Source organism: Heterocephalus glaber, unplaced genomic scaffold, assembly GCF_053883595.1.
Source record: "Heterocephalus glaber isolate CG9 unplaced genomic scaffold, H.glaber_assembly_v1.0 deba00001532, whole genome shotgun sequence".
Taxonomy (NCBI): domain Eukaryota; kingdom Metazoa; phylum Chordata; class Mammalia; order Rodentia; family Bathyergidae; genus Heterocephalus; species Heterocephalus glaber.
The window spans coordinates 20,111,168-20,126,423 of record NW_028258330.1 but is presented as its reverse complement, the minus strand read 5'-3'; the positions used below and the strand labels follow the sequence as shown (position 1 = coordinate 20,126,423).

The following is a 15,256-nucleotide window of genomic DNA, read 5'->3' as shown; positions in this document are numbered from 1 at the left end:
CTGGCTGTTCCTTTCTATTCCGTGGGTCTGGGATAGAATAGAAACCCACACAACTAGGGAGCCCACCCCAGCTAATGACTGAGTCTTCATTCACTGTCAGTTTCCCCTTCTGCTCCTTGTTAATTCTGAGCACCCATCCCGCAACTCTACCCTGGGACAACCTTCCAGAATCATGATGCAATGCCATGAGAAGCATGGAGTCCCCACTGTTTCCCAGCAGAAAACCGTTACCTTCATGAGAGCATTCCTACCATTGGGAACAACAGAGTAAAGGCACGGAGATGAGTGTGTGGGAGTGGAGTCTGGGCAATGGTGAGCTCTTCTGCATCAAGGAAGCAGGGAACTTCCCAGCAAAGATGGGAAGGAAGGCTGGCTGATGAGATAAGGTGGATCAGGCATGAATGTGCCTAAGACATCCCTAAACTGAGTCCCAAAATGTCTATTTGGGGAGCTATGAGAGACATTTAACAGTTCTTGAGCAGAAAATGGTCCAATTCAAGCAACTCTTTAAAGACTATGGCAGGAGGTTGGAGGGGTGAGCAGCTGAGAACCAGGACAGATGAGGAGGCTGTAGGAGGACAGGGCATCTCTTTCCTCCAAGCCAGAGTGGAGTCCAGAGGAGAAGTAAGTTTCACTGTTAAAGATATTCTCTGTGGGATCTGGGGCAGGGAGAAGGACATAGAAGGGAGATCCTTAAGACCTGACTAGCTCAGGGGTACAGTGCTTACCTAGTGTGTGTGAAGCCCTAGGTTCAATGCCCAGCAATACACACACACACACACACACACACACACACACACAGAGAGAGAGAGAGAGAGAGAGAGAGAGAGAGAGAGAGAGAGAGAGAGAGAGAGAGTGACTTGACAAACAGGTGGCGAGAAAGATATCTGTGATGATGCCCAAGCCCCAAGCCTGGTAGGCAGCAGGAGAAGATGGTGTAGACACAGACAGAAGGGCTGGCTTGTGGGAAACAAGGCATATGAAGACTGAGCAGCCCCACCAAAGCCTTGGGGCAGAGTTACTGGTGATAGAGACCCTCCCTGGAGGGAGGCACTCCTTTCCAGCCTCAAAGTCCTGCCCAGGTCTGCTCACCAGTCAGCACAGACAGAAGCAGATAGGGGAGATCATCTCCCCCAGGGATGGTCTGTGAGACTGAGGAAACACATGGGTTGGGGGAGTATCCAGGCCCAGTAGAGGGCAGGGGGGAGAAAGGGATTGCACTTTGGTTATTAGGGCTTCTCCAGGTGTGTGGGAGGGGAAAGAGAAGTGACCTCCTCCATTCTGCAGGAGGTCAGAGGGCCTGAGCCCCCAGAGAGGCCACAGAATCTGAGAGCAGAAGAAAGCAACCACAGAGCTGGAAAACAGCCAGACCATGAGAGACCCAGGAGTGGCCTGCTGGGCTGCCGAGGTGTCCTTGGAGTGCTACTGTAAACTTTCTCAGAAACAAGAGCACCAGAAACTGAAGAAGGAGGTGGGGACAAGGAGAGTTTTAAGAATAGGGAGATATGAGCAGAGAAAAGAAGGGAGATCAAGATGGAACAGGCGATGGGATGGGTAACTCTCTGGAAGGGGAGAAGATGGAATGAGAAAGAGGTCTCACATCCATCGCTGGAGCTGGAGGAGAGGAGAATGGAGGAGACTGAGAAGAGCACAAACTGCTGGGAGAACCGGCATGCTTCTGCTCAGGTGCCCTGTGTCCCCTCTACCAGATGAGTGGAGGGTCCCTGCTGGAAATTAGGTAAGGAGGTTGGGGAGAGAAGTATGGCAAGTATGGAACAGCTTTGGGGAGTTTTCTAGAGCCCAGCTTCTCAAGCAGATCATGTGCACAGATCTCATCAGATCTTGTTCCAGTGCAGATTCTGCACTTCTAACAAGCTCCCAGGTAAGGTCAAGGGCCACAGGAGCAAGGCTGAGAGTCAGATAAAGAGATGGAGATAGGGATTGGGATAAGAACTCATCCTATGGCAATACCTACCTTTGGGGATCCCACCTAGGGTAACCGCTGCCACCTTGAGAAATCCAGGTGGAAATGGCAGCACGCATGCAGGTTATGGGGAGGACGCATAAAGAAGGGACAGGAAAGAGGGTGGGAGATGAGGAGGGGAAACCTCCGGATGGTAGGAGGTAAAAGTGCCCCCTGGGATCCTTCATCTGGCTCAACTGTGGCAAAAGACTAACTGCACACTTGGACCCCCCACCCCCACCAAGAGGGCGGGAATCCGTTGGTCTCTGAGAGCTCAGCCTACTCTGCTGCTCTTCAGGAAAGTGCTGGTCTGATTCCGGGCTCAGTTCACAGCCTGGCCAGGAAGCACCAGGCCAGAATGTAGGGAGAGGAGCAGAAATGCCCTGACCCTGGGGCCAAGGGCCAGATGTCTTCTGTGCCAGGAACTGATAAATAGGAGTGGAATCTGAGCGGAGAGGTGGCTGGGGAAAAGGATGAGGTGAAGCTGGGCTCTGAGCCCCAGCGTTCTATGTGCAATCAGAAATCAAGCGGTTTCTGAAAGGCACTGCTTTTGGTTCAGGCAACCCTGTGACCAGGAGGAGATGGAGGTGCAGAAAGTCGCTCTGTTTGTCTGGGGTTCCTAATAGAGAGAGAGGTGTGTGAGTCCTTGGCCGGCAGAGGTTAAACCGAGGTCAACTTTGCCGGGGGAAGCCCGGAGCGGACAGCCCCTAAGAGTGAAAACCAAGGGGGAAGCTGGGAGGCGTCAAAATGAGCAGCAAGTCCAGGAACTGAGCGTCTGGCATGCAGAGTACCGCACATACTCGGGGGGCGGGAGATGAGGCCGCGAAGCTGCTTGGGGCTTCATCCTGCGGCGACGGGCGGGCCGTGGAGGTTCCTCAGAGCGGCGCGACGTGCCCCGGGGCACGGTTCCCTCGAGACGCCGCCCCGGATCCATCCTGCCTCGGCTTCCCGGACCCGCCCCGGTCTGGCCTGTTCCCTCCCGCGGCCTCCGTCAGGCAGCCACCCCCGGCCCCGGCCACCAGCTCGCCAGGGTCCGCCCCGCCGCGGCCGCCAGAGCCCGGCCGCTCCTCCCCCGATGATGTCACGTCCCTGGCCGCCCCTCCGCTGGCCGCGCGCCCCGCCCCCGCCTCCCCCGGCCCCCCGTCCCCTGGGCCCGCCCGCTCCCGACATCCCTCCTCCCGCCCGCGCTCCCTCCTTTCGGCTCCCGCTCCCCTGGGAGCGGTGGTGGCGGCGGCGGCGGGGGCGGCGGCGGCGGCGGCGGCGGCGGCGGGATGGCCCGGGCCCGCGGCCAGGCCCCGGGGAGCGGCGGGCGGCGGCGGCCGCGGCGGGGCGGCGCGGGAGCCGGGCCCCGGGGGGAGTCTGCCGGGCTGCTGCTTCTGCTGCTCCAGGTGCTGCCGCCCGGGGCTGCGGCCGGGCCGGGGCGCCGGGGCGCGCGGGGCGCAGGCAGCGGCGGGGTCTGCTGGCCCGGCGCGGCCCCTGTCGTTCCCCGGGACGCACGGCTGCTGCTCCTCCTGCCACCGCCGCTGTCGCCGCCGTGCTCCGCGCCCGCAGCCTCCGCCTCCCGGATGGTAATCAGCGCCCCGCGCCGGCGCCGCGGGCGGGCGGGAGGTGGGGGCGGCGAGGGGGAGGGCGGGTAGCCCCGCGCCTCCGCCTCGCCCGAGCAGCCCCCGGGACGCCCGGACCCCCCCTCCGACGACCGCGGCCCCGGGCAGCCGCCAGAGCGCGCCTCTGGGGCGCCTCCGCGCAGAGCGGCTGCGGGCTCCGCTCCCCGCCCTCCCCGCTGCGCTCGCCGTCCGCCCGCTGGCGCTCAGGCCGCGGGGGAATCCCTGCATCTCCCCGCCCCGTGCCCCGGGAGGGGAGGGAACAGCGCTGGCGCCCGCGGACCCGCTTTCTCCGAGGGAGCGCCCAAGCAGCCAGCGCTCACGGAGCCACGGACTCGGCACTGCGCTGCGCTCCCAGAGGCGCCGCGTGCCGTCGGGTCGCACAGCCTCGGCGGGACTGGACCCGAGGCGGCGGGTGCGCCCACCGACCGCGCGCCCTTATGTTCCCCGCGCAGGACACTCTGCCCCGCGGGGGGCTGAACCTCAAGGAGGAGCCGCTGTTGCCCGCCGGCCTGGGCTCTGTGCGCTCCTGGATGCAGGGCGCGGGCATCCTAGACTCCAACACCGCAGCGCAGAGGTAAGTGCTTGACGGGACGTGCGCTCGGGTTGGACGGCCGGCGAGGCGCCGCCTGTGCTCTGCTTGCTCCGAAGCTGGAGCAAGGGGTGGAGAGAGCCCAAACTCCGGACCGGGCGAAGAGCTCTCCAGCTCACCTGGTCCGGAGCCTGTGCTTCCTCCCCAGACTATGGGGCAGGTCAGGGCGGGGCTTCTGCCTCAACTCTGGCTGTCCAGGCTCTGATTTCTGAAGGTCGCTCGTGAGCGTCCAGGGCTCGGGAAGAGGAGGCATCCCCACTGCCTGCAGCCCCTGAGCCATCACTCACAACTATAGCCGTCTAGGAACGTCCAGCCTCTCTTTGACTCTGCTTGTCAAATTCCGCAGCGCTGCCAAGTAAACCAAGAAACCCTGCCCCCTTTCTCTTTTCCCATGCCCCTCCTCGGAGTTGGAGGATGGGGGCGTGCAGGGCCAGAGAGGCAGCTAGGGGCTAAAGAGGTAGGCTGTCTGCTTGGCTGGACAGATTAGGGATGCAAATGGGGGCGGAGCCCTGCCTCTTTGGCAGGTGTCTCCCCCCAACCACCACCACCGTTGGTCCAGGCGGAGGCTGGGAGCCATTGGGAAATCAAAACCCACGCTTATTTCCTCAGAGAAGTAAGAGTTCTGGCCAGGGGACCTAGGTGTGTGTGGGGGGGGGGGTGGATTCCGAGATTTGGGACTGGAACTTTGAAGGTTTCTTGACCTGCCCCTTATAGCATCTGAGATTCTGGCTTTTTGTAACGCCAGCTGTGAGCTTGGGGAGAAGGTGGGCTGTGCTATGGGGAGTTTGTAGTAGCTAACATTAGGGAAGGCCGCAGCAAACAGCTGGGACAGGTGGGCGCTGGCTTCTCAGAAGTCTGAGCAGCAGCTGTCCTCCAGCAGCCTGAAGGAAGTCAGGGAACTGCCAGGGCAGACCAGGCCTGTGCACTGGCCCACCTTCACACTCCCAGTCCAGGGCAGGGAACACCACTCAGCGCGCCCTAACCTCAGCTGGTAACAGACACACATGGGCTTTCATGTGCTAACTGAAGCCATGTTTCTGTATGCCTGTTCTTTCACAGTCATCAGAAGCAAACCCTCGGGGCTCTATCGGGAGCTAGTCTGTTCAGAACAAGAAAGGATCCTTCAGATTAACTCAAGTTTTACAGGTGATATAACTATATATTATAGAAAATCAAATGTCACCTGTCAACACGACTATCATCATTTTAGTGTATTTCCTTCCCAGCTTACTTCCCAGTTACTTTCTTTTTCCTGTGCTATGATAAGAGCTCTATCCTGCCTGTTTTTCTGTGAGTTCTGTCTTTTTCTTTAACCTGAGATGGTCAGTTTCTTCATCCTTGGCCACACCTTGGGCTGTGTGGGGAGAGCTCCTTGCAGACATGGATGGAGAGCTGCAGTGAAGCGTCTGCCTTTGAAGGTCCCTATTTCTGACCTCCCTGTACCTGCCCAGAGCTGGCAGGTTGGATAAAGAGGAAGCAGATGCTCAGCGGCAGTGCCCTGGTAGCCTGTGTGGGGTGCAGGCAGTGTGGAGATGAGGCTCTGGGCACCTCTTTCCCCAGCTGCCTGAACAGGTTGGGAGCGGGGTGGGTCTTAAGTGGGGTTGAGATATCAAGATGTCCAGTCTTAGTCTCCAGGAGCATGTCACTGGGACTCATAGGGTTTCCACAATTTGAACAGGAGCGTTTCAAGACTGGGCTGCTTATCCCCAGGTCCACAGACTGTTCTGTCCCACGACCCCGATTGGGAGTTCCCACGCATTTGATTGATTCTCCTCTCCACTTCCCAAGGGAAAGGCTAAGCCTTGCTCTTCACCCTTTCCTTGCCTGTTATCTCTAGAGACTGCATCTTGCTCCTCAGTAAGTCCTCTGGTCAGGTTTCTTATCCCCAAGCAGCAACAAGGCACATTCCTTTCCCTATCTCCATCTCCCTCTTCACCTCTGCCTGGCTTCACCCCCCACCCACTGGCGCTTGGGAGTGGAGAGTTGTCTGATTTTCAAGGCTTGAATGTCTTGTATGTGTCCTAATCCCAACCTCAGTGTTCACAGTCACTCTTATTTATTTATTTATTTATTTATTTTGGTACTGGGGATCAAACTCAGGACTTGGAGGTGGAACCATTGAGCTAAATCCCCGGTGGCCCTTATTTATTTTTATTTTTATGGTAGTACTTAGGATTCAACTAGAGGATTTTTACTTAACTACATCCCAGGCCCTTTTAAATTTTGAGACAGGGTCTTGCTAAGTTGCCCAACCTAATCTCAAACTTGCTGTCCTCCTGCCTCAGCCTCCCAGAGTACTAGGATTACACAGTTACCACATTTAACAGTGAGCCCCCCTTGCCCTTGACTCTTTTCTTCCCTGGATTGAAGGATAACTGTACCCTGCCTGCGCCTCTTGGTCTGGTGTTCCAGCTTCAACTTCTCATCACTCCTCCAAACCATCTTCCACGAACCATGAACCAAAGCAACATTTCCAAAGTACTTTTCTCTGATCATGTCTCTTCCTTGATTAAAAATAAAGTGACCCACTCTACCACAGCTCCTGCTCTATCCTTGCCTGGGGGAATGGTTCTTAGTGCCTAAGCATGCTTACCATAGGTCAGACTCTGCTGTCCTACACCTGTACCCACTTCCTCCTGTATAGTCAGCATTCAGGGCTCATCACAGACTGACCCCAACCTTCCTTCCTGGCTTCTGTATGATGCTTGGCATACAATTCTGGGGAATGAGAGAACTGCCAGTAAGTCCTGCCTTCTCTTAAAGCCCACTGAGTAAAGTCTCCACAGCCTTCAAGACTCCCATCCCAGCACCTGCTCTGTCTGTGCCCTCCTTCCCTTCCTGCCCCAGGGGGACAGCTCTTAGTGCTGCCTAAGGATGTTTACCATCTTCCTGACCCTGCCAGCTGGTGACTTCCTCTAGGGCAAAGATGGTGGCCCATTCATCCTTGTGTCCATGGTACCCAGGACTGATTCACACAGTCTGTAGAGGGACAATGAGTACCCACTGAGGACAACAGTGCATTTATAAGGCTCCCCTCTTTGCCCTGATGGGGTCCAGGATCCAGGTCCTTCCATGTAACATTTTACATGTTAGCCTTTACAAAATTGCCAAGGTTTTACAGAAGGTAGCTGAGGAGGGAAGGCCCATGAGTCTTGCTAAGATCAGTGAAGGAGGCTCTGCCAGTAGGAAGCAAAGTTCTGAGCAATTAAAGTAGGGAGAAAAGAGGGATTCCATGGAGGCATTTATGGAATCCATTGGAGGACTGTCCTGCCAGGAAAGTCTACACAAGGACCCCTGGCCATTGCTTCTTCCCTGAACCAATAGGACTTTATCTCTGAGACCTGCATACCCAGCTCCAGCCCACCTTCCCCTGGCTGCCCTGTGGACCAAGTGAGAACTAGCAGGAAGCTGCTAGTACAGTAGCAGTTCTCTCCTGATCTGCTTCCCAGGCTAGAGAGACCTCTGGAAGGCACAGGCCAGTCCTCCTTCTAAAAGAGATCCCTGGAGCACCCAGGCTGGCCCTCTCCCATGAGCTGATCCCTGCACACAACCAAGGTCCGGGAGAGAGAAGCCAGCTGGGGCTTCCTTTCCTGTAAGCAGCTATGGGCCAGCCTCCCTGCTAGGAAATGCTTTTGTTTGCTTTAATAATTAATAGCTGCTCCCAGCCTGGGACCTGGCAGGCAGGCCTGCGGGTGGGTGGCAAGAGAGTGGGCAGAAGAAAAGAGAGCAGGAGAGCAGACTAGTGAGACCTTCCTTACCCTTCCTACCCCACCTCCTTCAGGGACTGGGGTCACTGAGCCAATTTCCAGGGGGCAGGTGAGCAGAGTAGCTGCCAGGGCAGTGAGAAGGGAGGATCTGAAGCCTCCACAGACCTCCTCTCAAGCAAGACCATCTGCATACAGCTTCTGGCAGCCACCTCTAGCCAAGGGCCCTCCCTCTGCCTGCATCGCTGAGGTGGGTGTGCCCCAGCCAGCCTCTGCTTTTATCTTTGGTCTAAAGCATAGCCAGGCTCTGAGCATATCAGGGGCTTTGCAGGACTAAGCTATAGATCTTGGTTGGGAGCTGGAATGTCAGGCCCGGCTTGATGATCAGCAGCCAGCCCCCAGGGGCCCAGACAATGCCTGCAGGGAAAATAGGCACCAATGTGATGCTTAGAGAAAGGGAGTAGGTAGAGAAAAAGAACAGGGGTCTAAAGAAGGAAGCCATGCCAGCACAGGGAAGACAAGAGCTAGATTTCACAGAGGCTCTAGGGGAATCTGAGGCCAGAGAGAGATGCAGGTGACATAAACTTTCTGCTCCTTCTACTTTATGGCAGCGGGGAGGATGACCAACAAAGCCTCTTTCCACTGCTCATGACTTTAGGGCTGTTGCCATTACCTCAGCCTCCCACACTTGAAGATGCATGAGGCTCAAACCAAAGCACTGCTCAGAACCTTGGGATGTCAAGGTGGCAAGAGTTAAGAATTTGTGAGGTAGGCCCGGGATTTAGCTCAGTGGTTCTGGTGCCTGCCTCGAAAGTGCAAGGTCCCGAGTTCGATCCCTGGTACCAAAAAAAAAAGAATTTGTGAGGCGACGGGAAGGGAGAAGTCCCAGGGGTACCTCTGAAGGAAGGCCAGGACTCCAACTCAGTCACTTGTCCCCTGGAGGTTTGGGATGATTGTTGGTTAATCTGGTCATAGGTATAATGAGCTTGGGGTCAAGGATGTAAAGAGCCACAAGTGGCTTGTGAATACAGAACAGAGTCTGCAAGGGGGATTTTTGTACCAGAGATCCATGGTGGGTTTGTGGCTGCTAGAAGAGCCCTGGGGTACCTGCTCAGCCTCACAAGGGAACATGTCTAGGGACCCACTGGGTGGTCCCAGCAACAATAGGCAGTAACAACCAGCAGCCCCCTCTATGTCCCCACATGCATCTCTGTGTACCCTGGAGCACAGACCACCTGAATAGGTCAGGTTGTTTAGTGTCCACTTGACACCACCAGCCTCCCAACACAGTGCTCGGGAAGCCCTTGAACCCCCATGCTTGCTACAAGGCAGGTTCCTCTGACCAAAAAGTATCTGCAAATGAAATCTGGTGTCCTTTAACTTGGTCTACCTACAAGGAAAATGGAAAGGGGTGAGTGGTACACAGTGGAAATAGGAAAGTGAATGCTTTCTCCTCCTGAGTTGAGGTTCTCTAGTATAGGAGAGGTGCCCCAGCACCTTAGCACCCTCCAGAGTTGAGAGGAAAGCACCTTGAACATTACATTTAAAAGTCATTTAAGAAAGTGAGGAAATGTGTAATTCATTTTAGAATCTTCTAAAAGTGGTTAATGCTACTGTTTTTGTCATTCAGCTACATTCGTCTGAGAAAGGTGCTTTTGTGGCGTGCTTTGTTTCCTAATGATGCAAAGTGAATGAAATGTCTCTGAATTTGAGCTCCAGCCATACCCATGCTAAGTGGGCAGGACTTACATTTGTCACAAACCAGGATCTGCCAAGCTGCACTCAGTCTCTTGGGGCTCTAGCTTTGCTGGTGTCCTTCATATCCCCAGCCTCTGGGTGGCTAGAAGATGGTGCCCACCCTGCAACCCTCAGGACCCTCAGTAAAGGGTTTGCTTCTCCAGCCAGCATCTGCTGCCCTTTGCTTGAGGACCTGCTCAAGAGTCTACAGCCCGCTTTGCCCACTTGCACAGCAGGTCGGAAATGCCAGAGAAACAGCAATTCTAGAAGTCAGCAGCGGCTAATTGGAGTTGCTGGACAAACACCCCAGTTCCCTCACCCGTGCCTCTGGGGGGATAACTGAGGCATGCATTTTTTTGTGTTTCCAGAGTTTCCTGTGGGACTGAGCTCCAGCTGCCCACAGTGATGGCTTGTTGGAAATGCTCCTTTATGGGCTGCCTTCTCCCCCCTCCCTCTGTCACTGTCACACACACGCACACACACACACACACACACACACACACACACACACACACACGCATGCACACACCAGAGGTTCCCAGAATCACTGTTCATATGAACTGTTGGTACTTGAGTCTTTGCCTCAGGGTCTGCTTCTAAGGGGAATCCAAATGAAATACTTGCTCTCCAGGCTTCAAGGTTTCTTTTCTCCCTTCCCTGAAACCACCTTTTTCTTCCTGGCTTCCTGCCTGCCTGCCTGCCTTCTTCTCTTCTTTTTTTTTTTCTTTTCTTTCTTTCTCTTTTTCCTTTCCTTTTTTTTTGACAGGGTCTCACTAGCTGAGGCTGATCTCAAACTCTCAGTCCTCCTGCCTCTGCTTCACAAGTGCTGGGATTATAGGTGTGTGCCACCACACATGGGGTTTTTTTGATAATGAATAAATATTGATAGACATCTGGAAGTTTCTCCATGTCTCAATGGTTGTCTTGGACAGCTCCACTTTGAAGACCACAGAACCAGAGACATTGATCTTTGTCCACATTCATCTGTCTCTTAAGCTGGTCTGAAAGCAGACAGTGTCTCACCTTTCACCTGTATCCTACACACTTGTACCTAAGATTCAGGTGTCAGGGCTTCTGACCTCTGGACACCTCTTGAGTTGTCTGTGCCTATCTGTTTCTTTCTTTCTGTTCTTTCATCTTGGTTTGTTTTCTCACCACAAAAGCATCAGCCTCTCCCAAGGGAAGAAAAGCAAACATCTCTTCTTTCTCCTCCTCAACCGTGTCCTTTGGGACCTCCAGTTCCATTCAACAGGTGTTGATCAGTCACCTACTGCAGCAGGGGGTGGAGAGCCCTTGGGAGCAACCAGGGAAGGAAGGTACAGTCCAGCCTGCTTGTTTCCTCTTGCTTCCTGTTCCTCCCCTCAGGTTGTGCCTGGTGTCACTCTGTCTCTTATAGGAAACACTAGACTGTCCTTAGAGAAAAACCCTGTCTCATTTTACCTTGATCTCCTCACAAGTGCAGCAGGGGCATGGACAAGGTCAGCTGAAGACCTTCCCAGCCAAGGAGCAGCCTGTATGGTCAGCAGGGTCTTCCCCATTCTACAGTCACCCTGGGCTGAAGGGGGTAGGGGCAGTTATTAATATAGCTCTGTGGTTGTCCTTGATAGTGATCCTGTCCTGGAGACGTAACCTAGTCAATACTGTCCCCTGGATTCTAGTGAACCTGAGAGGGTGATTGTGCGTCTGATCTCTGGGGGTTGTGTGCTTTGGGAAGGAAAGCTGGGTGCAACCAACCCCACTGTGGGGAAGGGTACAGGCCTGTGACATGGCACAGCCCCTCCATGATCCCAGCTGGCAGCGCTGCATATTGGTCCATAGGACCCAAAGGAACCTGTTTTGCTCCCCTCCCATGGTCCCTTTGCCATCTCTCCCCAGAAATCCTCTCCCTTGGAAAGGATGGGCCCAATGAAAGGAGTTTGGCTTGAAACTTAGGCCAGACATCCCAGGTCTGGTCCTCAAGAGCCAGGCAGGAGCTGGGGCCAGCCAGGACTCAGGACTGACTGATATTTGCCCAAGGGAGGTGGTTGGGTAGGAGAGGAAGCTCAGGCCAGCAAGGCTGACTGACTGCACCAATGTGGCATTTGGTCTGGGCACTGCAAGGACATCTGCGTAGAAAGTGCATTCTGAATTGTCTAAAGGCTCCTGTTGTTCCTCAGTATCCAGCCCTCCTCTACCAAGGCCTTTCTTTCTCTGTACTCTCCTTCCCCAAGGTCTGAGAGCCTTCTAGGCTCAGAATACCAGAATTAAGGACAGCAGTGACCTGGGGTTGCACCATAAGACCACCCCTTTGGGCTTCTTTTTCTCTATGTGGTGCTAGAGCCTCTCTCTGGTGGAGTTCAAGCTAAGCTGGCTCCGGGAGCAGGGAGCAGCTCAGGGTTGGTGCCTCATTAGCATATTCATCAACAGTAATCAGGGACCTGCTGAGATCGAAAGCCCTCTTAGGGCTTCCCTACCTCTCAGCTGGTTAGAGAAGCGATGGAGGGGCTGGTCAAGGCCCCCACTTGAAAGAATGGCAGCCTAAGGGGGAGGAAATGGGGAAGAAGGGAGGGAGGATGACGCCCCTGGAAAAAGGAACTTTTGGTAGGGAAGAATGTTGCCCCCTCATCTTGATCTGGGGACAGAAGACCCTTCACTGTATGTGGCCACTGTGGCTCCCAAGCATGCTTTCAGGAGGTGGAATGATATTCTTTTTGTTATTTATTGTAGTCTGTATGAGTAAAAACTTAGCAAGCCCTTCACACTCATGACATCTCAGATACTATGGCTTAGTGTGAAGTCAAGGAAAAGAGTAAGTTGACTGTGAATTATAGAGACACACACTAAGAAGTGATGAACTTGGCAGCCACTGTCACAGTGTCATGCCCCCAGTGAGCACTGGGGATGCTAGCCCTTCCTGGCTGTCAGGGTAGACAGTACCACCATCCCCATCCTCTCTCCCGCATCCCTGCCGCAGCCTCTCATATGTCTACTCCACTGAGTCCTGCTCACCTGCAGCATCTTCCCAACCTCTGCCTGGCTTCAGAGCTGTCTAGTGACCTTTAGTCATTTTTCGCAAATGCATTCCTCAATAAAAGTGTCCTGTGGGCCAGGGATTTAGCTCAGTGATTCTGCCACCTGCCCAGCAAGCGCAAGGACCCGAGTTCGATCCCCAGTACCAATAAAATAAAATAAAATAAATAAAAATAAAAGTGTCCTGTAACAGAGTAAGTGGGGGCATTCATTTCTATTACTTCATAAAGTAATTAGCCCAGACACAGCAGCTTAAAACAACCAATACTTATTTGTTTCATGCAATTGCTAAGAATCAGAAATCAGGGAGTAGCTCAGTGGGGTGGTTCTGACTTCAACTCCTGTCCTGAGGCTGCAGGAGCTGGAGTCATCTGCAGACTTGACTAAGCCTAGAGGATCTGCTGGCAAGTTAGTGCTGGCTGTTGGGCAAAGGCTCAGTTCTCTGAATGAACCTTGCCATAGGGCAGTTTGCATGTCCTCCCAAGGTAGCAGCTGGCTTTCCCTGAATGATGATCCAAGAGAAAGAACAAGGCAAAAGCTGCAATACTTTCATGATCTAGGTTTGGAACTTATATGCTGTCACTTCTAATGTATTCTGTTGGCCACACAGACAAATCCTGATAGGTTATGAGAGGGGACTCCCCCGGGGCATGACTCCCAGGAGGTAGGGATCCTTGGGAACCATCCTGGACCTAGCTACCTAACACATGGGGAGCACCAGCCTGAACTCAAGCAGGTCCATTTCTAGATAGTGTCCCAAGGCCCCCAAAGACTCCCATGAATGCTACAAAGCCAAATGTCCCAACAATTGCAGCCATAACATTCTTTCTAAAAGGGGAATCTAAAGCCATGAGCCAACTGAAAAACAGGCTTTGGAAGACCCTGGCCTAGAGAAGAAAGTTTAAGCTTCTTCCATAGGGTTTGTGTCCTTGTATGACCTGGCAGGAAATTCCAAAGCAAACTTTACACTGTTTTTTTTAGAAGGGATCTCTTTGTGTAGCTTAAGCTGATCTCTTTGTGTTGCTCACCAATCTCCAAGTGGTGAGCTCAAGTGATACTCCTGCCTCAGCCTCCCAAGTACTTAGGACTACAGGCACCACACTATACCTGGTTCTTGTTTCACTTTTTGAAATCTGTGGCTGTATGTTCTTAGACTGTATGTTCTACCCTTTGCCTCCTTCACCTGTAGAGCTCCTACATATGCCTCAAGGACCAGGAAAAAAGCCATCGTGTCTAGGAAATCTTCCCCTATCTCTTACAAAAAAGAATTAATTTTGTCCTCCTTTGCTCCTTTAGTTTTTTGCATGGTGACATCTTTTTTTTTTCATGGTGACATCTTTTGATCCCATTTTGTCCTGTGTCCCAACTCTCTCTGAGTATTCCTTCCCCTTCCCACATTTAACCCAAGCCTCACCTGTTGCATATGCCCAGAGCTTGGTACTCCATTGCAGCTCAAGAAACACCTGGTTAAGGGAGCTTTGGTTCTTCTCTTCCTCCTGCTCTCCTTGGCCTTGCCTCTGGGAATGGTTCTGATGAAACAGGTCCCTCTATACCTAGGTACACATTACAGTGAGTACAGCCAGACTGCATTCACTGTTGTAGTTTTTACACAAACACTGTGAGCTCTAACTGGTTGCAGTTATGAACCACACCTCAGATCATACACTTATTCACTTCTATGGGGCACCAATGGCACGGAGTATCTTTGTCTGGAATCTTCAGATAATACAGCAGAGCCATTCTGGAAAGTCACTTAGGCTTCTAAGAAAGAGTTAGTGTTAGTGAATCACTCAGAGCTCCCCAGGCCTTTTCTTTGCAACAGAGCTGCATGGCACTTTCTAGGCCAAACTGCCATTTACAATAGAAGCCTTGTATAGGTGCACTCAGAAAATTACTTATCACAGCTGGCAGCCACTCCAGAGAGTATAGCCAGACTCCATTCCCTGTATCTTGTTCACACCCAAACACTGGGAGTTCTAATTGGTTGCAGTTTCAATCTACACCTTAGGTCATACACCCCCATTCATTTCTAAGGGGCACTGAGTGCCAAGAAATATCTTAGGCTGTGCACTTCAGGTAAAACAAATCTGGAAAGTCAGTTTAGGCTTTCAACAAAGAGTTCATATTAGTAAGACATTCAGACCTCTATAGACCCTTTCTTTTTTAAAAATTACTTAAATTCTTTTATTGGTACATTTTAGGTATACAACACATTTACATTTCTCATTGGGAACTTGTACCTTTACTCGATGCATCTTGGTTCTTATTTTTTTCCCATTCCTAGCCCTCCCTTCACCCCCTCCACCCTTCCCTATTTACAAAGACTTTGTTTCCATTTTTTCCATTTCTCATCATTTTTCCTTTCCCTTCTTTCCTTTCCCCTGACCCCCCACTACCCCTACCCCTAATGACATTCATCATTGGAAATTTGCACCTTTATATAATCTCTCTTGGTTATAGACCCTTTCTTTATAATAGAGGTACCTGGCATTTCTAGGCCAAACTGCCATTCACAACAGAAGCCTTATGTAAGTGCACTGTGAAAAATCCGTAAGGAGGGTGTCCACTGCCTTCAGCTGCAGCCCAGGGTCCAGGCTGGGCACACTAGTGGCCTGTAGTCAGTCTGATGTCTCTGTAGTCTGATGGAATC

At 53.0% G+C, this 15,256-nt stretch overlaps 1 protein-coding gene across 1 annotated transcript in view; it reads left to right on the top strand.

Moving 5' to 3' along the window:
• The first annotated feature begins 3,234 nt into the window (after window positions 1–3,234).
• The window catches only part of Ebf4 (EBF transcription factor 4), a 58,294-nt gene continuing 46,272 nt past the window's right edge, over window positions 3,235–15,256 (top strand). Inside the window, exons 1-2 of the mRNA XM_004840674.4 lie at window positions 3,235–3,531; window positions 4,020–4,141. Coding sequence (XP_004840731.2) covers window positions 3,235–3,531; window positions 4,020–4,141 — 419 coding nt within the window. The remainder of the gene's footprint in view (window positions 3,532–4,019; window positions 4,142–15,256) is intronic.